This window comes from Phalacrocorax aristotelis, chromosome 4, assembly GCF_949628215.1.
Source record: "Phalacrocorax aristotelis chromosome 4, bGulAri2.1, whole genome shotgun sequence".
Lineage (NCBI taxonomy): Eukaryota > Metazoa > Chordata > Aves > Suliformes > Phalacrocoracidae > Phalacrocorax > Phalacrocorax aristotelis.
In genome coordinates, this window is record NC_134279.1 from 83804391 (window position 1) to 83828476 (window position 24086).

Genomic DNA, 24086 nt, shown 5'->3' on the forward strand with positions numbered 1-24086 from the left:
CTGTCACTTCTCCCCAGCCTTTACCCCGCGGGGCTGCTGCCGCAGGGAGCGGAGGCGATGGCCACCGCCCTCCTTGGCGGCTCTCGGGGTCCCCCTGGCACTGCCGGCCCCATTTTCCAGAGCTGCTTCTGGGTCTGGGGTTTTTCAACGTTTTCTCAACACACGGAGGCCACGCTGCCGGGGACGCCGATAACCCACATGCTCAAGATGAAGAGAAAAAAAGATAACTCTTGTGGACTCCACCAAGAGGATGGGCAGAGTGATCTGCGAGCTCAGCGCCCCACGAGGGGCAAGCCCACGACCTCCCACCACGCTCCCCCGCCTGCGGGTCATTAACACCACGGTTGGAGGCAGAACCTGGCGAAGTCCAGGAGCTCTCTCACACACCCCGCACCGGGCTGGATTTTTTTGGCTATAAAAGCTTTTTTCCTAATATTTAACCAGCTGCAGCCCCGGTGCCTCATTCCACAGCTCCTGCTTTCGTGCGAAGCTCCCCGGCTGTAAAGGAGAAGGAGATGGGAAGGAAGACGTGCATGGGCCGTCTCGGTGACTCGCTTTCCAACACAGGATGGTTTCCCCCAGGAGGTGTCAGCAGCTCTCCGCAACGTGAGGTTTATTATATTTAATCACATTCTTGTAGGGCCCTGGTGAAGGCCAGGAAAATGGGTTTATTAGTGCCTAATATTCTGTTGCTTTTACTTTAAATTAATGGTTTGCAGCTTTTTTTCTTTTTCTTCTTTTTTTTTTTTTTTTGGTAAAATTTTATTTGAACTAAACCAAAAACATGTTCACTTAAATTAAAGATGCTGATGAAGAGACGGAGGGGGAAGGCTATTTATGGAGCTTTTGTTTCCATACTCCGCATCCCAGCACAGCCACCCATCTGTGCGACAAAGGAAGCCGCATCAGTCAACAATGTTTTGTGGGTGCAAAGGATTAACAAGGTACTGGCGGGATGCACGTAGGGCCAACAAAGCACATAGCTACTTATTCTGGAGACGCAGGCTGGATGTTAAACGTGCCTCCAAACCTATGCCAAGACCTACAAAGATGCCCATCGGGGGCTTCTGCATGCGAAAGCTGCCATGAAGCTGCAACCCGTCTCTTACGTGCTCCGCTTGTTTGATTTTTACTCTATTTTCAGCAAGTGAAAGCCCAATTTGCCTTTCCTTCCATCCCACACGGTCAGACCATGAAGGGAGGCTGTTCCTCCCACAGGCACAGCATAAATAACACCTCCAAGCTGACCTTCTTCCAAAGGTCTGGGCTGACTCACCGGCGTTGTACACCCCAGGGCTGAAGGGCACAGGCACCGCTCCGGGTTCGGACGGTGGGAAGGAGTCGCTGTTTATTGCAGCGAGGAAGTGGAAAACAACGCAACTAATTCTGGCCTGAAACACGAGGGAGGAACGTGCACGGCTCTTGGCAGGAATAGGCCGTGTCCTGTAACTCATGGGCTGGTATCAGGAGGGGTCTAAGAGGGGTGTCACAACCCTGCTGGGGATGAACTTGGGGTGTGGAGGAGAATTGCTCCTCCGGAAAGTCAGCCCTGAGAAAGCAAAGAAGCTTCGCTGCCCCTCGTACGAGATCCAGGAACATCCCAAACATCTCATTTTCTTATGGAAAATGCTCAAAGGGGGCAGGAGGCACTTTGCAAGGAGGGATCTGTCACTGCTCGGGCGCTGCCTGGCATCTCCCTCATCCCCACGCTTCGGGGACACCAGGCTGCGTAACTGCAAGAACCAGGACTGTGCAAAGTCCTGCTGATGAGAGGAAGCCTTCCTTGGGGCGAAACCCTCCTCCTCGCAGAAGGCCAACACCTTCTTAGCTCAACGTACGCTAACGTGATGGCTAGGAGCGGTCCCGGTGCCTGAGCTCGGACATGGAGGAGCACAGAAGTCCCATCAAGTCATCAGCCATGGCATGGCAGCCACCCAGGACACACCACCCCCACGGAGTTCCCAGGCTCTGCTGGTGTGCACGGAGGAGCCAGAGGCTGTCGGGAGCACGTCTGACCTCAAGCACGTATGTAATTCTGCAGGCTCTGGAAGGACAAGAGGGAGGAAGCATCCTCATCCCTCCTCCCAAAACCAACCTCGTTTTCTGTGGCAGGAAGAAAACAATCGCTGAAATGCACACACACCTGGAGCAAAATGGACTTTCCATTTTCCTAGGACAGCAAGGGCATTTTTCACAAAAAGAAGTGCCTCAATTTTTGCAGCTCTTTAAAAATACATACATATATGCACATGTATCATTCATAACACCCCTTAATCAAGCAAGAAAGTTAGAAATTAAGCAATACATACATGAGGTTGGGCCCGAGAAGCTGGTATGTTAATTAATGCTGAGCTGGTCATACCCTCCGCAAGCTACAAATTAAAATGATTGGTTATCAATGGGGTTAGAGAAACAATGTTTAACATACATCAGCAAAAGCACAATTTCGGAGAAATAAAACGAAAGAACCCGACCAGCGCCGCCTTCCCCCTCCCCTGGGTTATAAGGTTGAGGTCTCCCCGGACAAGGCATCCCTGGTACGAGAGCAGGGTTTGGGTTTTCAGTGATGTTCATCAAAACGGGACTGGGTTTGAAAGGCTGCCGAGAATAAATGGGGTACTAAGGGGAAATGCAGCAAAAAACCACCGTTACAGAAAAGCTGCTAATATTTCTCAGCACAGGACAGCATCCCCTCCTGCAGACACTGAGGGCTTGCAAACACCCCAGTCCAAGTTCATCGCAGGAGCCAGGGAGGGATCTGACCTGGGGTGGTTTTAATAGAAAAGGATTAGGAGAGCTCAGGACCAAGGTCTGGTGCAAACAAAGCGCCAAGCCCAAGCGCAGCCTGGCCTTGGCAAACCAAGAGCTGCCATCGCCCACCCCTGCCCGGGGCAAGAAGCAGCAGCTCTGCTTCTGTCTTGCAAGGTGTATTTCCTTCGAGATGGAGAAGGGGCAGAAATGAGGCGTTCTCACCAGAAAACAGCTGGTTTAGAGCATCAGGCCAAGGCCGACAGCAGTCCCCCTGCTCGCCAGCTCGGGCTGGACCTCGAACACACTGCTTTTGACCCCATTGAACCAGAGCTGAAAACACTGAATTTTCAGCTGCTTCATGGGAGAAAGATTCCCCCAGGCTCAGTTCCCACCAGGACACCCATGGACCTCTCAGAGAGTAGTGGGAGACGGCCCCTCCGTGACTATTTTATCAGAGGAAACAAATACCTGCGGATCCCTCAGGGCTGCAGAGGGACCTCGTGGTTGTCCTTGCTGCTCTGCTTCCCATGGGGATGAGGAGCCAAGAGCGAGCCTGGAGAACAACGGGAGCCTGCGGGTGCAGAGCAGGCAGGAATACAGGCAGATCCACGCCTGGCTTGTGCACGCTCAGCCCTTGTAAATCCCTACTCCACGTGCATCTCCCAGAGAAGCAAACTAGAAAGGCTTGGCCCAGGAGACCTTGCTGCAGAAAAATTGCTTTTCCACGAGTTTTAGGAGCTTCTTTCCTTTGCATTTGGTACCCATGATGTTCGCAGTTCATGTGCACATAGACTTGTTTTAAACAGACCTCGGGCTGAACTTCTCACCCCCCTTGGATGAGATGGACAACACACTCAGTAACCTCAGAGCAGAGGGGTTTTGCATCTGTTTGTTTTCTCTATTTCAGATGAGGACAACAAAGTGATCCTTTGTTCCAGTCATCCATCAGAGGACAGACCGAAGCCAGGCTTGGCAAGGAGGGAGAAGGGCTTTGGAGCCACACAACGAAACACACCCATGCACACATGCACGGGCAGGAACAATCCTGGCTCCCGCTTCCAAGGAGAGCAGGAGGTACGGAGGCTGCGGCCCTGGGCACGAGCTCCTGGCCTGGGATCCATCGCCTTTCCCAGGGAGAAGGGGTAGGATGGCCTCTGCGGACTGGGACTCCTCCTTCACCCTCCAAACCTGGCCCCGGAGGGGAGCAGAGAGGGGTGGGGGGACCCCAGTGGCTGCGGGGTGTCAGACCACCGAACCAAAAGTCACCCAGCTCGTGTCCAACACCAGGAGAGGGTGGGCATGGGAGTACCAGCACCCAGGGCCAAAATTCAGAGGTTAGGGAGGGAGACGGTGGGAATTTCGCTTTGGCTTTCCAGGAACAAGCTCCCTCCTCCCCCACTCCCCAAACAAAGGGCAAAAATGAAAGACAAACAAACAGAGAAGAATTAATCTGGGGTCAAACTGAATAATTCAATTCATTGCAGGGTGTTTTGTTTGCGAAGTGTTTGTTTCAGCGAAGAAATGTCAAAATCTTCCACTTTGAAACCGCTGCGGCAGAGTGTTTTGGCTTTGTCACGTCCCTCTCCCCCCCTCATCCTTCCACCTCCCATTTAAGCTGTTCCCTGAGTTTGATCCGAGTTTGCAGATGCTTTCAATAGGCTTCAAACTGCCCCAGGGCACAAAGTACTTATTGCAGGGCTGGGGTCCCTCCAGCTGCAAACCTCTGGCTCACTCCTACCCCCGCAGGGACCTCTGCAGCCCCCGTGCCGCCCCAGCCCCCGAGCACCAAATGCTGTGCCCACTTGTACAAATGTGCGTGAGAGCCCCCGTCCGTAGCTTTTCTCCCCAAAAGGCCAACCCGAGCAGGTTTCCTGACATCGCGATGAAGTCCCTGCAGGGTCTGGGAGAGCCGCAGCGCTGCGGAGCACCGTCCAGCTCCGCGTTCCCCCGGAGGGAAGAGCCGAGCCGCGCCACCCGTACCAGCCTCGGGAGCGCCGCAGGAAACGCGGCTCACTGCTTCTCCTGCCCGCGACTATTTTTGGGGAAGAAGGCCCTGCCTTCAGGTCTGGGGACTTTGCTAGGGAAATATTTTTCTGACCTTTGCTGGACATTTGGAAAATAAAAATTACATAATGCAATACATGGCGTCATTTATTTTGGTTAAAGGGAAGGCAAACACGAGCAAGAGCTCACCTCACTTCACTTTGCAACCTAAGGCTGAGGGGCCTCATTTCGGTGAGGCCAGAGGTGCCCCCCCTTTACCCGTCCCTCGCTCGCTCATTGCCACAGCCCTCCTCTTCCTCACAGGCATCCTCAGAGGGCAGAAGGTCGCTCACCTCTGTCCTCTGCACCCACCGCCCATAAATGCCTTCCTGGATGTTAATTGTCGGACAAAGCCCGAGTCCCCTAACGATGAGGTCTGCACGCAGAAAAGGGGAGGTGGGCTGGTTTTGTTCCAGACTGATCTAATTCTGTACCTCCCAGCCAAAACCTGCCCGGGGAAGCAAGTATCAGGAAGGAAGAGATACCCAGGATCTCCTCCGGGTAACGCTCAGGAAGAGCTTTTCAACAGGCAGCCCATGAGGGATCTCGCAGAGCATCAGCTGCCAGCAGCTTCTCCAGCCCAACACCAGCCAGAACAGCTTCCTCCCCGCCAGGGCTCACGCCGGGATCCTCCGTGCCCCTTGCTCCGGCAGCACAAAGAGAGGGACCGATGCTGCAGGAAGATGCATCTCCCCCCACCTGCAGCCCCGAACCCCGTAACTGCTCTCCTTGCTCTGCAGCATCTCCAGGGTGGTGGCAGGTCCTCACCTCCGCCAAGAAGCAAACGGTGGCAGAGAGGATCTGCCTGCCAACAACCCTCTGTTCTCTGACGGGGGCCCCATTTCCTGGTTGTCACCTTCCAAAAATGCCTCTTTTGCCTCCAGGTCAGTAGGAAACCTCATTTCCTCCTGCCAGAGCAGAGCCTGGCCACCAGGGTCACCAAGGGCCACCCCTTGCTCGAGCAGAGCCACGTCCCTGCTGCTGGGGGCACATCAGTCCCGGTGATGGATCCCAGCGTGCTGCAGACGTGACAGCCATCCTAATTTTCAAAGCAAGTAGTGGCTGGAGAGCCAGCTGTACCAAGGATGAAACATCGACCTGCGCATCCCTCCGTGGTGTAGGGGTCTCCATCGGGACAAGGAGCACCCCAAAATCTCGGGGAAGAACTTCAGAGCCAGGGAAAGAGCGTTTTTCCGTGTATTTGCATAGAAAGCACATGTATTTCCAGAGAAGGATGAGTGGCAGGGTGTCATTTGAAAGACAGACTTGGCACGGCATCAGATGTGCCCACAGCTGCTGCAGGAGTGCTCAGATATCACGCTGACTCCAGAAACTGGTAAAGAGCAGAAAGTGTGTCTGGAAAAGACCATCCAGAGCAAAGCTTTGGAAGGGATGGGACTTCGAGGAGGGTCAGCAACCGCTGCTTTCCTTCCTCCCATCACAACCTGCTCACGGGGGACCCACCAGCCAGCCCTGAGCGAGGACGGGCGCCTGAAACGCGTCCCCGTGGCCCTTGGGGCAGCTCTCCCTCGCCCTGCTGCTGCTCGGAGCTGCTCGTGCCAGGGTGGGAGGAGACGGGGGGGAGCAGGGCCAGCTCCCGTGGCGCCTGCGGTGACGGGGTGCTGCTCACGGAGCGACGGTTTCCCCACGACGCGCCGCCACATCTGAGGAGGGGATTAATTCTCGTTTGCAATTTAAGCAGCTCCGCCGGGCCAGGGCACTGCGCGCGCACAACAACAGAGCCTCCAACCTCGCCCCAAATTAGCCTAATCAAGAGCAGGTTTCGGGGCAGGCTCGGAGGAGAAGCAGCCTGCCCCCCTCCTCCCACCTCTCCTGTCACTGTCTGCCACCTTTGAGCGCTCTGCGGACGTGATCGACACCCAGCGTGGTGCTGAGCTGCACGTGCAAGAGCTCCCTGCATACCACGATACTGCTCTGCCTCCCAAAATACTCCAAAAGACCCAAAAATACCCCAAAATACCCTGCCCAACTGCCTTTGCCTCTGGTTCTCCAAGAGGTCCCACAGTGATGGAGGGGGCGAAAGCACAGCCTCAGCAGTGACGGGGGTTTGCACCTTCGGTTCCTCAAACGCAGGTGTGAGTGGGATGCTCCAGCGCGGGGAAGCAGTAGGAAAACTGCCACCGGCAGCCACGTCCAGGGCCGTGCCTGGTCCCCGCTGCTAGTTGTACCCCACGCACGGCGGCCTGACAAAAGTCGGTCCAGACACCCACACCATGGCTCGCTGCGTGCACACGTGTCTGCCAGCACCCGGGATCGCCGCCTCGCGTGCCCCGTGCCACCGGCAAGCACGTCCACGGCTAGCGGTGGTCAAAAATGGGGAAGGAAAAAAAAAAAAGCTTTGAAGGACAATTTTTCATTTTCTTTTCCAAACTAACTGCAACAAAAAAAAAGGTGGAAGCCAAAAGAATTTTGAAATTCTGCCATTTTTGGAGCTCAAACGTAAAGAAGAGTGTGAGCCCCGGGCTTCTCTTCCTTGCCTGGCCCTCGCCTCCAGGTGCAACAAAACCTGGGGAAAAACAGCGAAACGGTGGATGGGTCTCAGGGGGAAGCGCTGAAAGCGCTGCAAAATGAACACAAAAAACATTCTTGATTTTCCGCCCCTAGAAAGTGCCCAAAGAAAAGAAAAATCTGTAAAAAAAAAAAAAAAAAAAGATGCCTTTTCATTAAAAAGCTGTGGCAATCTGATCAGAGCGTTTCAAGCAACAGCGGGCACGGCCCTCTCTGCACCCAGCAGAGCCTTCGCCTGCGGCTCTCGTAAAGGATATTTATGGGAGGAAATTTTCCTCCCTTCACCTCCGACAAAAAAAAGCAGCCACCGGGTTAATAAACCGCTGGCAAAACAAAGCAGGGGAATTTCCATTAAGCAGAGTGAAAGGGTAATTAGCGACTGGGCTGAAAGCGCCCGCCTCGTCCTGCTTTGCGGCAGCCAGCCCCAGCCCCGCTGCCTCCCCGCAAGAAAGCAGATTTGGGTGAAAACCCCTGGTTTCCCAGAGGGAACTGCACTTCCCTCTTGTTACCTCCACCAAAGTCACAGGAGAAGGAGCAGGAGCGACTGCAGGTCTGCAGCGACCCCGGCGAAGGCACAGAAAAATCAGGGGTGGGAAAAGGCACCGGCGGTCGGAGGAAAGGGAACATTTTATAAAACCAGTCGCATTTAGCAAACGGTTTTACCCTCAGAAAAACGAGGCCGAGGGCTGGCGTGGGGAGCAAACCCCACCTGGCCTCTGCCACCAGGCAGCACCTTCCCGCCCCTCACACGCGCTCCCAGACCTTGGATTAGGTCTGTGCCCGCCACCGCGGGAGCGGCAAACGCATCCTTCCGTGCTTTGACCCCTCGGGGGGGGAGCCAGCCCACCCACTGCCGCCTCTGCAGAGCGTCCCGCAGCCTCGGGGAGGCACCGGCTGCCACCGGCTTCCTCGGCGCAGCAAAGGGACATCGCTTGCCCGGCACCACGCAGCTCACCAGAGGCAAGGTCAGGACCTGCACCCCGACTCCTGCCCACGGCACTCCCTGACCTGACTTGCCTCCCAAACGCTCTCTGCGCTAGGCTAGAACAAGGGGGCGGGCTTATTTGCTGGAGTGAAGGTTCCTGTTCCAAGACCCGTTTTGGTGTGGTTTTTGCAGACATGCTCCAGTTACTTCACTGATACAAGATGAAGCACACTTGTAAATTATTAAGACGAGCCCACAAATGGCGAGAGAACGGAAAGCAAATTAGGTGGTCAGTAGTATTTTCCTGCCTCGAGTTGCTTTTTCCCTTCAACGGCACTTGCTCACGGGGGCCAATGTTTTCCAACTCCCCTGTCCAGCTCCCAGTCGGTACTGGAGCATCTCAGGACAAGATGCCAGCATCGCAGGGGGCTGGGCATACGAACGTCCCACCCCTCGGCTGGTGGGCAACCCGAAAAGGCAGCTCATGTGACAATCCTCGCTGCAGGGACTGCGGGGTGACCGCGCCTGAGAGAACCAACCTGGATCTCATCAGTGCTTGGGATAGGTCGGCGTGAGCAGGGCCAAGCTGCAGTCGGGACCGCAGCGGGCTCCAGTCCCACACCCACAGCTTTTGCCGAGCCCTGGCCAAAATCTTGATTATTCTTCAGCCCAAAGCCTGAAAGCCTTGAACTGGGCAGAGGCTGCAGCGCTGCAACACGCACTCCTGCTTAAGCAATGCCTGCTCAGCCACGGGGAGGACTTGCACGGCCCGAACCCAGAGCAGACAACCTGGCACGAGGGACGCAGCAAGGAGAGAGGTGCGGCTCCGGCTCTGAATCCCCAGGGACAGCCTGACGCTGGGACCCCAGTCTGAGCCCACCCTGGGACACGGCCGCCGGTATCTGATGGCACAGCTCAGTGGATTGTAAAGTCCTCGTGAATAGACACACCAAGGTGCCACCGAGGAGATGAATAAAGAGCAGAGCATTGACACCCAAACTACCCATCCTGCCTCCTCGGGCAGCGGCAGGCGAGACAAGAGGCACACCTGAGAGGCAGACCTCTTACAGAAAGCTCAGGCTTTTCTAGCCCGAGGAACCACGCAGCACCCAAAGACTTTAAAACAGGGAGGAAGAAAATGCCAGCGCACGTTAAATACACCAAAGGGAATAGGAGACCGTGGAAAACTCCACCAAATGCTCCTGACAACGCTTCCAGCTGCTCCTGAGCAATGAGGTTTGTGCATCCCACGCACACACGTCAGCACTGACGGGTCTCTGCCTCAAAAGGACACATCTACTGGCAAAGAAACACAAGGGCCATGGAAGTGCAAAGCACCAGCAGGGCCAGTGTCACCAGTGTGGCCAGACACCTTCCAGCTCTGCTTGAGGAAGGAGCAATAGCAACCCCAGTGCACTGCCCAGCCTGGCTCACTACGAGGGGCAGCTGAGACCCCTCAAACTCATGGCACATAGAAGCTATCCGCAACAGCACCAACACATTCCTCCTTCACTGACCCTGCGGAAGCACGTCCAGTTCCCACCACCACGGCATATTCTGCAACCACAGTCCCCACCGCGACCCTCCGCAGAGGAACCGGAGCTGCTGAGAGCAGCAAGCGGGTTTGGAAGCAGCAAAGCATCCTGCAAAGAGCAAAAGCGGGGACAGGAGACCTGTCCACGTGGTTGTGGTAAGGACAACTGAGCCTCAGGGAACCTTTGCTTCCAGCGTGGCCTTGGGCAAACCGTCCCACCCGCCGACATCAGCTCACGCCCTGCAGTGCTGGGGTAAGTCCCCTCAAGGCTGTCAGCTCCCTGGGGCAGTGGCTGTCACTTCCAAGAGAGCATCCCGCAGAGCAGCGCCTTAAGGGGATGACTGCTAACCTTTTTCAGCCTCAGACCAAACCATACATTTGAAGAAGAGACACTGGAGGGACGAGCCTGGCGTGGAGGGTCTGTTGTCTCTCCCCCCAAAAAGCAAATCTCACGCCTCATTTTAAACATAGGGGAGAAGGATGAGGTCGTGGTTGTTTGTTACGGGTGGAGGAAAGGAGGTGAGAACAGGTGGAAGCTGCAAAAGGAGGGTTACAACGAGACATGACCTCACACCAGAGATCTGCGTCGCGCTCCACCCCAGCCCTGGACCTGAACACGTCCCCCCGTATCACGCGAAGTAAGAAACCAGTGTCCTCCCACCGCTGTGGTTTTTTCCATACCTGGACAGGAATAAGAGGCTCTTTGTCGTCGATGTCAATTAGAACATCATCCCTGGGCGTGAGGCTCCCATCATCTGCAATCAGGGCAAGCAGGAGCATGACCAGGACATCCAGCTGTTAGAAACCCCAAAGCCAAGCCACCTTGGGATTAAGCTCCAGGAGCAATCTCAGCCTTGCCCAGAGCCTTCACAGAAGCCAAAGCTCTTGTTCACGTGGGTTGGACAGCTTGGCCAAGGGACAGCCAACCAACCAACCAACCCCAGAGCTAAACTCAGCCTTGGCACCTCCTCGGCTTTTTTGCATCAGACCTACAGCTGGGCTGAGCTAAAAGCAACGTACACGGTGACCCACAGCTCCCCTGGAGAAGGGCACGGGTGTGCGGCCCAGCATGGTCCTCGTGGCAGCGCGTACCTGATGGCTCCTGGGTACCCTCCCTCTCCTCTCGGTACGGGTCACAGTAGAAGCCCTCCAACGAGCGGATGGTGCACTGCCCCACCACGGGTCTTCGGCCGAATGGCCTGTTGTCGATGATTTTGATGATGATGGGGGGGCTGTAGAGGCTCTCCTTGGGCAAACGCTGTGGGCAGAGGGAACACGTAACTATGCAGGGCAGGAAGGGACCTGCTCTGCATGTCCCCAACGGGAACCGAGGCTCAGCAGGGCAGAGTCACAGCATCCCAGCCTGGCAGGGATTGGAAGGACCCTCTGGAGCTCATCCCGTCCCACCCCTGCTGGAGCAGGCACACCCAGAGCAGGGGCACAGGGCCGCGTCCAGGCGGGGGGTGAATGTCTCCAGGGAAGGGACCCCACAGCCTCTCTGGGCAGCCTGTGCCCCTGCTCTGGCACCCGCACAGCAAAGGGGTTTGTCCTCATGTTCAGGTGGAACTTCCCGTGTTCCAGCTTGTGCCCGTGGCCCCTTGGCCTGGCGTTGGGCACCGCTGGAAAGAGTCCGGCCCCATCCCCCTGACACCCACCCTTCAGATATTTATAGGCACTGATGAGATCCCCCCTCAGCCTCCTCTTCTCCAGGCTGAACAAGCCCAGGTCTCTCAGCCTTTCCTCACAAGGGAAATGCTCCAGCCCCTGACCATCTCCGTAGCTCTCCCCTGGCCTCTCCCCAGCAGTTCCCTGCCCTTCCTGAACTGGGGGGCCCAGACCTGGACGCAGCCCCCCAGATGTGGCCTCACTGGGGCAGAGCAGAGGGGGAGGAGAACCTCCCTCGCCCTGCTGCCCACACTCCTTTCCATGCACCCCAGGGAACCGCTGGCCCCCTTGGCCCCAAGGGCCCGGTGCTGGCTCAGGGTCACCTCGCTGTCCAATTAGCTCCACCATAGGACACATTTCTTTATGGGACCTCTGGAGGTCCCTCCCAACCAGTTCTATGACCCCGTCACTGCAGGGCAGGGACCAGGTCCTCACCACTTCCATGAAGAGCACACAGACATCAAAGTTGGGGTTCTTCTTGACGTTCTTGATGACGCAGGACTGCACGAGCTGCCCTCCACACTCCACCAGCAGGCTGGGCGAGGTGACACTGGCCAGCTGGTAGCTCTTGAGGTTCCTCAGCCCCCAGGCCAGGATCTGAAGGATGAGGGGAACAGACAGCAAAGACTGAGCCAAAGGTCTGCCTCCAGGTCTCTCACTGAGCTTCTCAGCAATGGAGGTAAACCTGAAGGCTGGCCATGAAGCCCATGAATCAACCATGTGGGAGAAGTCAGGACATATGGCAAATATTTCTCTGTATGCACCGATACACCAGGTCCACAAATGCTTACCTATTACTGGAACATCTCTGTTTTGGGCAAGTATCCCGGTGTGAGACACAGTGTCCTTAGAATCATGGAATCATTAAGGTTGGAAAAGACCTCTAGGATCAAGTCCAACCATCAACCCAACACCACCAGGCCTCCTAAACCATGCCCTGAAGGGCCGTGTCTACACGGCTTTTTTAATACCTCCAGGGAACGTGATACCTCCTTCTGAAAAGGAAGTGTAGTCTGGGGCTGTGATCTGCCCTAGGACCTGACAGCTTGGTGAGACTTGTTTTCCCAGCAAGACAACACTTTTTGACTGACAACCCATGAGCAGAACCAGCTCCCAGCACTGGCAGGACTCTGCAGCCACAGAGACTGGCTTGGATCCCATTTCTGCGTCTCATCCCCCCCCACTGGGGACACACATTAGGGGTGTTATTCTGCAAGGGGACGAGCTGCCCCGTGCACTCCCCATCACTCACCTCGATGGCCGTGCGCTGCAGGACCGGTTTGATTCCTTGGGGGACCATGTAAATGTTGGGCTCCCGCTGGGGCGGGGGGTACGGCAGGTCGGAGTCCGCGGACTGCGGGGGAGCAGAGATGCGAAAGGCACGTCAGGTCGTGCCACGACGGGACACCCACCCCATCGCCTCCGCCTCCCCGTGCGGCATCCCCCCAGAGCCTCCTCTCTGCAAAACTCATCTGCCCCCCAGAAGTCCAGGACATAGACAGGGGGAGATGAGGGCTGGGGTGTAGATGTATTTACATTCTCTCCCTTTAATCTGACCCTGGAAAGGGTCAAACATCTACTGCTGAGAGCGATCCCTGAGCCCTTCCCAGGGAACTAAGAGGAATCTGCCCTCCATCAAGGTTCAGCCTCCTTTAGGGGAGGAGGGGATGAAAGCGCATCGGTCCCATGCCAGGACCTCGGTGAGATAGTTATGCAGAGGGATGAGGAGAAGGGATGAAGAAGCAGCAGCAGCAGGTTAATCAGTGAAATAGAGCATTGCCTTCAGATGCAGGAAGGGGCTGTTGTTCATACAACAGCTCAGCTATAAAACTTATCTAGCAGCCGCCAAGCTGCCGGCCGCAGGACGGGGCTCGGATAAAGCTGTCGATGCACCTTGTATACAGAAGGAGATTTCCTTCAGGGTGAGACTAAATGTAGACAGCAGGTGAGGGATTCAAAATTTGCCTTCACAGAGGCGGAAAGCAGGGAGCCAGGCATCCCCGGCTGCCCACAGGGACGGGCTCCGAGCCGTTCCAGCGTTCGGGTTCTTCTTGACCTGCGTCTTCGAGTTCAGAGTCACCAAAAAGGCAGGAATTAAAGCAAAACCTCTAAAAATGCAACCCTCAACCAAGGGCAGTTGGAACCAATTTAGGAGACCAGCATTCTTTTCAGGCTGGAGTATTATTGCATTAAATTAAGTGTGTATATGTATTTCAATTATAGGATTGGTTCAGGTTTATATATGTATGTATATAAATGCTCTACAAAGGGATTTTTCACGGTGGCATGTTGGATATACTAGACGCTAAGCTTTAATTTTCATTGGCAATTGCCGGTGGCTGCTGAATCAAGCTGCTTGTTAGCTGAAGCCTTTTGGTAACTCCATTTCGGGACAGATGCCTGGGTTCCCACATGGGGCAGACAGTAAATATGGGGCAGACAGTCCCACCTCCCATGGTCCACATGCTCTCAGAAGCGGCTGGTGCTAGCAGGGAAAGGGAGGGTTAGCTGCGGGGCGAGCGCCTAAGGAGAAGGGAGAGGTGCAGAGTATCCCCAGCATCGCTCGGGTGCTCGGTACTTCTGGTAACCCGCCTGCTTACCCAGGGCCCTGATTTCAGGCTGCTAAATGGGACGTTGCACCACCAGCACGAGCCAATGCTGCCTCGGGGTAGAGGGATAGGCCAAACAGCCCTCTGAAGCTACCCTCAACTTCTGTTTGTGATCCGTAGCACTTAGAGCATATCGAGGTGCCTAAGCAGGGACTGAGCCAAGAAAAGCCTCAGCCTTCCCTCATTTAGTGACATACGCTCGCTTGTAGCTTTAAAGTGCTTAAGTTTCGTTTAAGCTGCAAAATAGAGATGCAGAAGTCACCTAGCCCATCTCCAAACCCCAAGGCAGGCTCAAACGCCACACAGCCCCTGTGAGACGTCTGCACAGTCTGTTCCCAAGAAGGGCGCTTTTTTCCCCTAACAGGGCACCTAAATCCTCACTGATGCAAATATGACATGTTGCATTTCCTTATAGTCATTGGACTAAAGATCATTTCAATCCTTCTATCCTCTGGCAAACCTGTATGGGAAAAGGGGAAAGCCCTGTGGAAAGAGCTCCTGCCTGCCCCGCGTCCTCTCCAGGTTCAGCAGCGGCTTTGCAAGCCAGCAGCGCGCGCTTGGCTCCTAACGCTGCAACGTCTTCAGCTAGCACTAGCCATGTCTAAGTCCTCCTCAGTCCTCGCTGCTCTCCTGGCAGCTGTGCAGTCGTTCTCCTGGGTCTCAGCTGAATGCACGAGCATTAAATGTTTCACCAGTCGGGACAGAAATGAGCAGCGAGTCCTGGGGACGAGGCAGGAGCAGGGAGGGTTCGGGGTGGTAGGGGGGAGCAAGCAATTCCCAGACACAGCTCTCAACCCAGACACAGCCGGCTGGATGGAGGAGACATCCATGAAAAGACCTGTGGGGTTCTGCTGGCAGCTGGGACCGTTTGAATGAGACAAGTCAGAGGGAATCAGGGTGGAAGGGAGCTCTGGAGATCATCTAGTCCGACCCTGACTTTGATACAGGGTTGGAAGAGAGAGGAGTGAAAGTCAACACAGACCACACCAGTTAAAACATCTCCCAGTTTGAGTGCACAGATGGGCCACGTTGTTTCAAGGAGGGCTTAAAACCCAGTGCCAAAGGCTACCTCCATTTGCACCAAACAGAAATGCGGTAGGAGGAAGCCTGGTGGCAGCCTGGTTGTTCAGACACATCAGGAGCCTGCATGATGCACGTGTGAGCACGATTCCCCACCAGGCTTGTTATTTACTGCTAAGGGCACTGGAGACCTCAGGCTGGCATCACTCTTTTGGGCGCAGGCTCAGTGGGTTGGTCTGGGTGGGGTTCCTGCAGGGCAGGGGGGTCAGGCCAGGCTATGTCTGAAGGAGCTGGTCTCTCTGAGAGTCTCTGTTGGGACGTTGCTTGGTTTCTGGGCAAAAGGCAGAGGAACAGAGGAGAGTCGAGTGTTTAAGCATAAAAGGTACCCATTGGAGGAGCCCCTCGTAGAACAAGGCAGGGGTGCAGAGCTGCGAAGTGCCCCATCCAGAAATGGCGGTGGCAAGGGATGGAGGAGAAAGAGCAGAGAGATGGTTATGTTTACACGAGCTCATCCGTCTCAGCCCACATGGAGCACAAAGATGAGCCCCACATCACCAGGAAAGGCTGCTTGGGTGGAAGAAACCCATCTTGCAAACGTGAGTTTATCCCATCCGACCTTTCATGGAAATGTGGCCAGGCTCTTTGCGTGCCCCAGGTCCCTCCTAGCTCACCTCCCAGACTTTGGGGTTAGCTGGCTCCTAGGGCCACCACAACACTCAAATAGACGTGCCCCTTGTTCAGCTCCCTGCCTTGTGTTTTCCAAGATACCAGCCTACCCTGACACCACTTGGTTCAGCCTGCGATCTGCTCTGTAGGATGCACAAGGCCCGGGAAGCAGATTTGACAGGGTGCCCGATGGGGTCCCCGTGAGAGTATTTCCTTCAGAACAACCAGAACAGTCCAGCACGTGCCCCAGTTCCTGGTGAATCCCCCATGAAATCAAACTTTTCAAGTGGGATTTCAGCGGAGGTTCAGCCACAGGTCAGCCCAGCAATTCAGCTTTTGCATGCTTAGTTTGGGAGGGTGGAACACCAGCAGACCTCATGCACACACATCCCGCGAAGGTTAAACATTACCCGACGTGCCCTGCCATCGGGAACGCTCCCCGAGTTAAGCACGAAGCCCATCTACCCTCTCCTCCTGTGATCACTCATGTTACTAAAACCCTGATGCTGTTGACTTGACTCATCTGAGAAGAGACGGCCGCCCCACGGAGGCACAATTTTAACAATCTCCAAGATGAAGAGACAAGTAAATCTTATAGACTCACCTCATCCAGACTGGAGGAGAGCTCACTCTGGGGAAGAGAAGGAGAGTACAGAGTTAGAGCAATCCTCGTCCATAAGCCCATCCTAGGGCTTATAACTGTAGCTGATAACCGAATAGAAAAAGGATGCTTTCCAAGTTCCTGCGCATCACCACCCGCCCAGGCTTGAGAGGAACTCAGCGTAGGTAACTTAAAACCACTTAAAGCCCAACATTAGTTAATGCCGTTGCTCAGATGGGCTGCAGGGTAGGAAACATGCCGGAGCTGCTGGGAAGCACAGCCCTTCGCGAGGGGAATGAATTATATCAGGAATGGGATACATTTGCCCCATCATACAGGACAAAAGTGAGCTGCCCCACTCACTCCAGCTCTCTTTACCATCGGCTGAAGGAACCTGGCATCTCTACATGGGGATTCCTTCATCCTAAAATAAGTCCCTAAGACAGGACGGACAAACTGCAGAAGCAGGGCTGCAGCCAGAATCCGCCGCAAACCTCTGCGGGAGCAGCTGATGGCGCTGGGACCCTGCAGCTCCGTAGGGGCAGGGGAGGGGATGGCGAGAGGGGCACAGGGTAGGAGCTGCAAGCAAGAGAAAGGCATTACCTCGAAGCCAGGGATGTGGTGGACAGCCGGCTGTGGAGAAAAAACACATACTTTCCATTTGCACTCCTGGTGCTAACTCAGCTTTATGTGCAGAGACACACCAGCCCTCCCACAGCCACACGCTGCCCCCCTCCGTGCCCAGCACCGAGCTCCAAAAGGCCTGGGCATGAGGGCAGGGCTCTCCCTCTGGCAAGGAGGCACGGGCAGAGCCTCAGATCCACCCGGCTGCTTTCTGCTAGGATCAAACAAGGTCCTTAGAGAGGATCCCCCTTCCCAAGGTCTTCCCCGCCCAGTTCAGTGACTTCTGAAGGGGGCGAGGAGGAAGAAGAGGCTGCATGCAGATGACCCGGTGCCCCGTCCCAGCAGCAGAGACATCCCCTGACTCCCACCCAGCAGTCCCGCACTGGCGCAGCAAGGCTTGTGCCCGGCACATCCACCCCCGGCAGCTGCAGCAGCGTCGTGCGCCGAGCGCAGCGTCCCTCAGGAGCAGAGCTGGGACCCGCACCGGGCAGAGGGAGGAGGAGGGAGCTGCGGGATGGGACCCTCGCTGCCACCTCGGGGCTGGGAGGGAGGAACAGGACGGGGAGTTTTAGCCTTCCAGTCCATCCACTTTCCCCGGCATAGAGGCACATCTGGGCTGCAGCCAGGCGCCGCGGCCAGTGGAAAAGCCAGAGACGAGAGAGGTGGTGCGTGCAGGGGGCAGGGAGGGGGGGAAAGCACACGAGAGCGCCCTGGGGCACGATGAGGAGTCTCTCCCGCCCCGGCTGGCTCCGAATCACAGCCTCCTTCCCCTGTGGCTCATGACACCGAGCGCGGCACCTTGCTGCAGGAGTAACCGCCCGCTTCGGCTCTCACAAACCCCATCCTTAAATTAACTCTGAGCAAAAGGCAGCGATCTGGGGCCAAAGGCACCAGGTTCTCCCCGTGATGCGAAGGTGTCAAGGCTCTGAGCTCAGCGCCACGGCTGGGAGGGCACGAGCTGTGCCTCCCCGAACGGGTACGCAGCAGCCCGGGCTTGGGCCCGGCACCGAGCCCCTTGCTAAATGCCTCCCACCGCACAGCCAGCGGCGAGCGTCGCCGTCCTGGTGGAACTCAGGACGGGCAGCCGCAGAGCTGCTGAGCCCACGTGGACATAACCCAGCGCTGAGCAAAGGTGGGATCCTGGCGGGTGCTGAGAGGCTCCAAGGGAAGAAGCCAGCATTGCAATTAGAGGCAGGATCAGGTCCAGACGGGGAGCTCACCTTCTCCCTCTGAATCAGCTCGAAGGCAGCCAGCAGCTCCCCGACGTTTCTGTTTGCCTTGATGACCGGGTGCCAGGAGAGCCGCGGCGAGCGCGCCAGGCTGGGCTTGCAAATGCAGCGCCCCATGAACTCATCCGCACCCTGAAAGGCAAAGACATGCACGGGGAGCTTTCTTCCCACCCCACGTCCCGGTGGAGCCCATCACCACGCACCCACACCTCAGCCGAGACCCTAGCACTCAAAAATCAGGCTCAGTGTCTGAACCAGTATGAACCAGTATGGGACCAAGGAAGAAGAAAAGATAGCTTGGATGCCCGTACAGGCTCAAGTTTTCAAACTCCTTCCTGTAACTACGAGGGCTAGAAATGCACTCATTCTCATGCATTTTGGCTTAAACAGGAGGTGAAATTCCTACAGTATCACACGATTTCCAGCACAGGAGCTCCGAGTATAACATTATCTGCAGCTCTTAAAAAGCCCATTCACTGGTCTGCAACGGGATCTTCAGTTGCCTTTGCTGTTCCCTGCTGGTGTCTTTTGGAGGAGGGAGGGCAGAAGGGCTCCTGAGACATTCCTGAGATACGTTCTACATGCTTTTCACTTGCACAGTGAAACTCCTTCTGCTCTTATCATAGAATCACAGAATCGTTAAGGTTGGAAAAGACCCTTCAGATCATCAAGTCCAACCGCTAACCTGTCACTGCCAAGCCCACCACTAAACCGTATCCTCAAGCACCACGTCTGCCCTTCTGTTAAATCCCTCCAGGGATGGAGGCTCCACCACCATCCTGGGCAGCCTGTGCCAGGGCCTGACAGCCCTTTTGGTGAAGAAGTTTTTCCTAATATCCAACCTAAACCTCCCCTGGCGCAGCTTGTGGCCGTTTCCTCTCGTCCTGTCACTTCTTACTAGGTAGAAGAGACTGACCCCCGCCTCGCTACAACCTCCCTTCAGGTAGTTGTAGAGAGCAATAAGGCCTCCCCTCAGCCTCTTCTCCAGACTAAAAATCCCCTCTTGTGACAGGCTACAGCCCAGTTTTTCTAGGAAGGACTCAAGGTTATCTCACCAGCCCCCCAAATGCCTACAAGGCACTTTGGATACCTTTGGGCAGCTGAGCAAACACCAGTGTGTCATCCCCTACTTGCACAACTGCTTTAAACCCTGTCCCAAGCTTTTTCGACAAGGAAATAGGGTTAATCTGGCCACACTGCACGTAGATGCAGCTTTGGTGACTAGAGCAGGGCCACCAAGGACATCACTAGCAGAGCTGTTTGCTGAGATTTTTGTCTTCTGAGTGTCCAGCTCAACATCTGAGCCACCCAGAGACGTTACAGCATTGCACTCCAGAGGGCAGGAGCAATGCCAAGCGTCTGTCCTGCCTCCCCCAGCACACTCACACCACGAGGGTCCAGCTCATGCCCAAACACTTACGTAAGTGTCGTGATCATATATTTCCACGACGATGTTGGGAGGGGACTCAGATACGTTCTGGGGGTCCCCAAAGATCTCTATCTCATAGAAGATGAGTGTCTGGTCCCAGGTAGGGTTCAAGGTGTTCTTGATCACCACCGTCTTCTGGCTTTGGTGGAGGAAGGAGACAATGGCATAGGGATCTGCAAGGGATGAAGGGATGTTAGACAAGAGGCAAAGGATGAATTAGATCTACCGGTCTAGGGAGGAGAAAGCAATTCACAGTCATTCAAGGGCCAGTGGGCTGTGCAGAGACGACTGCGAACAGGCTGAAGGAGCTGCGGGTCTTTCTGAAACAGCAATGACATTCCCATCATGTCCCAGGCAACTCCAGCTGAGAAGAGAATGAGGCCAAGTTCTCCAACACATATCCCTACACACCAGCTATTCGCAGCTCAGGTACTCCCCAAGCTAGATGCCTGTGTGTTTAGCAACTGTGCAAAGGGGTTGTCTTCCACAGACTCGCCCTGTCTCTCTTGAACCCACCATATCCTCCAGTGAGGACTCAAAACTGCGTGAAGAACCATCTTCTCATGGTTTTTTGCAGTACTTGGCTCCCGCTGTCTCCACCTGAGGCTCCCCAGTTCTTGCATTAGGAGAGAAGGAGCAGTTTGCCCCTGCCCACCTGCACTGACACCTTGGGTTCTGCAGGTTTCTACCATGCCACCCCTAAAACATCTCTTTTTCAAGCAGAAGAGTCTCAGTTATTCCCCACAAAAGGCCAATCCAGACCCCTGCTCACTCCAGCTCTTTTCGGGACACGACAACCACAATGGTCCACACAACTTCGCTGTCTATTTATGCAAAGACCTTCCTTCTCATCCCACAGCAGCCTCCTTTCCTTAAAAAAATACCTTGATGGAGGATTTTTTTTTTGCCAAAAGCCTTTTGGGCATCCAGTGAGACTGTGTTAACCAGAGCAACCTTATCCTCTGGCTTGTGATATCTCCAGCTGGTGGAGACACTGCGACCTTCCCTGGCCACATCTCCCACCACTCCACTGCTGCAGCATCAGAAGGTTCCTCGCTGTGTGACTTGGCCTGTCCTGCTCCGGGTTATCCCCGTGACGCCTCACCCCATCCACCAGCAGTGAGGTAGCACAAATGGTTCCCCTGTTGCCCTCAGGTGTGGGGTTTCCTCCCAGAAGACGTCTCTGCAAGGATGAGTGTTTCAGTGGTGGCAACACGGCCGTCTTCCAGCACTGCCGAGAGCACAAGCTGGTTCCATGGTGCAAACAGTCTTTCCCAGGGAGATGCCGGAGGCCCCAGCATTGCACACGTGGGTGAGCAGTGACTTCAGGTCACCCCTTGCTGTGAAGGCCAGACCACAAAGAAGGTGGCTGGGAGGTTACTGCCTCCTTCCTGGGGTCTTTAGCATCTCCAGAAGAGACAGCAGCTGAGGATGCAGCCAGCAACCAGCCAGAGTCATCCTCCCAGCCTCCTTGCGTGAGCTTTGGTAACCTTCACGTCCTGGCGAGGGTTCTGGGTTCTCAGTGCTCCAGGTTATCCCACCCGGCCTCCAGCTGCCTCATCAGACAGCTCTGGGTCTCCCTTAGGGCTGCTGCATCACATCTGCCAGCCCCGTGCAGATGCCTCAGGTACTCCAGGGTCTCATCAGACCCCTGTACTTAGGCGCTGGGCTGGGACCAAGGTGTCTCACCTCTAACTTGGGACAAAGCCAGAGGCTTCTCAACACGAGGCAGCAGCAAACAGTGAGGAGTAGCCACCCTTAACAACCAAAGCAATTAAAACAGGAAGCCTGAGATCAATTAACAACTGAAACACAAAACCTGAGCCCTCTCTATCACCTTCCCTTCCAGACAGCTTCAAAAAGCACGTGGCCCAAACCTCCCGTGGGCATCCCGCCTGCACCGGCAGCAGCACCGGGCACGAGCCAGGACTAAGGGCTGTGCGAGAGGCTGGAAACATGCCACTGAACACCTTTCATAACCTGATAGCACCTACTGGTCCTTGTCAGGCATGAGACCTCCATGATCGCTGCATCCCACCTGACCGGTCCCACGTGGGTCCCTGAGCTCCAGCTGCCGGCAAACCCCGACCTCCGTGGTGGCAGGAGGCATCACGGGCATTTTTGGAAGGACACAGGCCACCTCCTCTGCCTGGCACCCAGCATAACGGGCCACCACAGGACACAGATGCACCAGGCAGTGTATGGGGGGCCACCAGCACGCAGCGGGGAGCCACCCCCGCCACCCAACGCCAGCCCCAAGAGACCTACCGGTGGCCAAGAGCGTGGCAGCCCCTACAAATGCAACCCTTAGGACTCGGCGCTGCGCGAATCCCCATGGTCCCCGGAGAGGTACCCCCACCCTGCAAAACAGCCTGCGCACCCTGACACCAGCACCCCCCGGAGTCTGCGAGCTTACCCTGGGAGCAAAACGAGCCCTGCCTACCCTGGAGAGGGAGCAGCACCCCCCAGGCACCTGAACGTGGGGCCGGCTGAGCAGGGTGGTGCCCCCCACCCTCTCTCCCCTCTTCCAGGGACCGGGGGGAGAGAGGGGTGTATTTTCTGTCTCGGCGTCCGGACCGCAGCAGACGTGTTTAATGAGCCGGGGCTGCTTGCGAGGTGGCCGGCTGGAGAGAGCACTATTCACACTGGGAAGAACCTTTTCCACTTACGCGCTTTTTTCCAGTAAGAGGAAAGCAGAATGCGTTACAATAAACAAAAAAACCATGGATTTGGATTTGCTTTTTTGCTCTTTTTTTTTTTCCCCCCTCTTCTTCTTTTTAAAGGAGGTCTCTATAAAGCCCCTTTGTTTAGACCCTCGTATGCACAGAAGGTTTATTTTTATAACTGTGTAAAGCCCCCTTAATGAACTCCTTTATGCTTTGTTAAGGCAGCGGAGATCACAATTCCACATTGTGGCATGTTGTTACTCATGTTGTCCTTGGCCAGGTTTTTCCGAAGGAAGGGAGTCCCCTCCCCACTCCGCCGATCGGGGCCATGAGATCACCTCGGTCCCCACCACTTCGAACAACAAACCCTTTGTGGAGGCGGAGGGGAGACGGGACCTCAGTGGGCGCAGACACTGGGTGATTGTTTGGGTGCTCTACACCTCTCCAGGGCATTTCTGCCCACCCACGCCCCCCTCCCCAAACCCCTCTGCTTCAAAATACCAGGGGGAGCCGGTGGTCCTGCTGCCCAGCACGGTGATACCCGGCTGTCCCCGCTCACTGCTGCCTGCTTCTGGGGTCTGTCCCAAAGACCTGCCACCCCCGTGCCAACGCTGGTGGGCAACCCCACACCCAGTCCCTCTGCAAATCCCCGCGGCAGACGGTCAGTGACAGCCTCGGAGGGATGCTGGGTGCGTCCTGCCGGCGGGCATCACTGCGGAGGGGCGTGGGTCCTCCGGGGATACCCGCTCACGTCTCAGGCATGGCCCCTGCCACAGGGCACTGAACTGATGGGGGGACTGTTTGCGTTACCCCAGCTCCAGCTCCGAGTCAGGGGTAAACTGCGACACCCCCGCTGTCCTGCTTTCCCGCCTCAGAATGACATGCCAAAGCATTAACGGGTGTGGGCAAAGGCAGCTTTGGTCACAAGCACCAAAGAGCCACGGAGCCACCTGGCTGGGATGGCCCAGCCCATGGGGAAGAGGATGTGGGACCCTCTGGCTGCTGGGGGGCTGGTCCCCGCTCAGGTCTGATGCGAAGGACCGTTCCTGACACGTCCTCCCACCTCCGCGGCCACACTTCACCCTCCGCTGCAAACGAAACGATCCACCAAACGAAACCAAACCACCTACACCCAACCACCTTTCAGTGCCGAAAGACAACAGAGCTGCCCAACCGATGGAGTGGCGTATCTTATTCTGACTTGATTTCTCAACCCAGAAAACACGAGCTCAGCACGCGACATCCCAACCACATCAGCTCAAGTCTGGCAGCGTCAGAAGTGCCTGAAGCTGTGCCGGGCACGTGTTGAGCCGCCGGACACGGGAAGCCTCTCGCTCACAGTCCAGGGCACCCTTTTCTCTGCCTGGGACCACACTTTTTTCCATGAAGGGACATTTTTTAGTCCAGTCTGAAGGATGCCCTGTTCAGGCACCGGCTCCATCAATGAAAGCCCCGAGCCGTTGCCTCCCAGCCCCTTTGCAGAGTTTCCAGGATGGAGACCGGAGGAGCAGCAGCTCCATTTAATGTTCAGTTGTGAAAACAAATACAAACCGTTTTACAGATTTGCCACTGTTAGGTACTTTCCTTTCCAAACCGTATTTTCAATCAATTCTTTCATTCCTAACAAACGGGGGTCTCCCTTTTTCAGCCTTCATCCCTTCCCCAAACCATAGGAAAAATCCCCTCCGCGAACCCCAGACCCAGGAGACTGGTGCCCCCCTGCCCTGCGAGGGTGGGCAAAAGGCTGGCCAGGGTTCAGCCAGCTGGGAGCAAGCTGGATGCTGAGGGCACATAA

The 24086-nt window shown here is 55.8% G+C and overlaps 1 protein-coding gene across 9 annotated transcripts in view; it reads right to left on the reverse strand.

Moving 5' to 3' along the window:
• Positions 1–24086, reverse strand: part of DYSF (dysferlin) — a 105473-nt gene that overhangs the window by 43828 nt on the left and 37559 nt on the right. For 4 of the 9 annotated variants that reach the window (XM_075092279.1, XM_075092278.1, XM_075092277.1 and 1 more), the window contains 9 exons: positions 19617–19798; positions 18188–18328; positions 16947–16976; positions 16347–16373; positions 12700–12801; positions 11883–12044; positions 10875–11040; positions 10464–10537; positions 2310–2372 (listed from right to left, as the gene is read on the reverse strand). In XM_075092279.1, coding sequence (XP_074948380.1) covers positions 2310–2372; positions 10464–10537; positions 10875–11040; positions 11883–12044; positions 12700–12801; positions 16347–16373; positions 16947–16976; positions 18188–18328; positions 19617–19798 — 947 coding nt within the window. Of the gene's footprint in view, positions 1–2309; positions 2373–10463; positions 10538–10874; positions 11041–11882; positions 12045–12699; positions 12802–15462; positions 15505–16346; positions 16374–16946; positions 16977–18187; positions 18329–19616; positions 19799–24086 lie in introns of all 9 variants that reach the window. The other 5 variants (XM_075092284.1, XM_075092282.1, XM_075092283.1 and 2 more) reach the window with 2 other exon arrangements.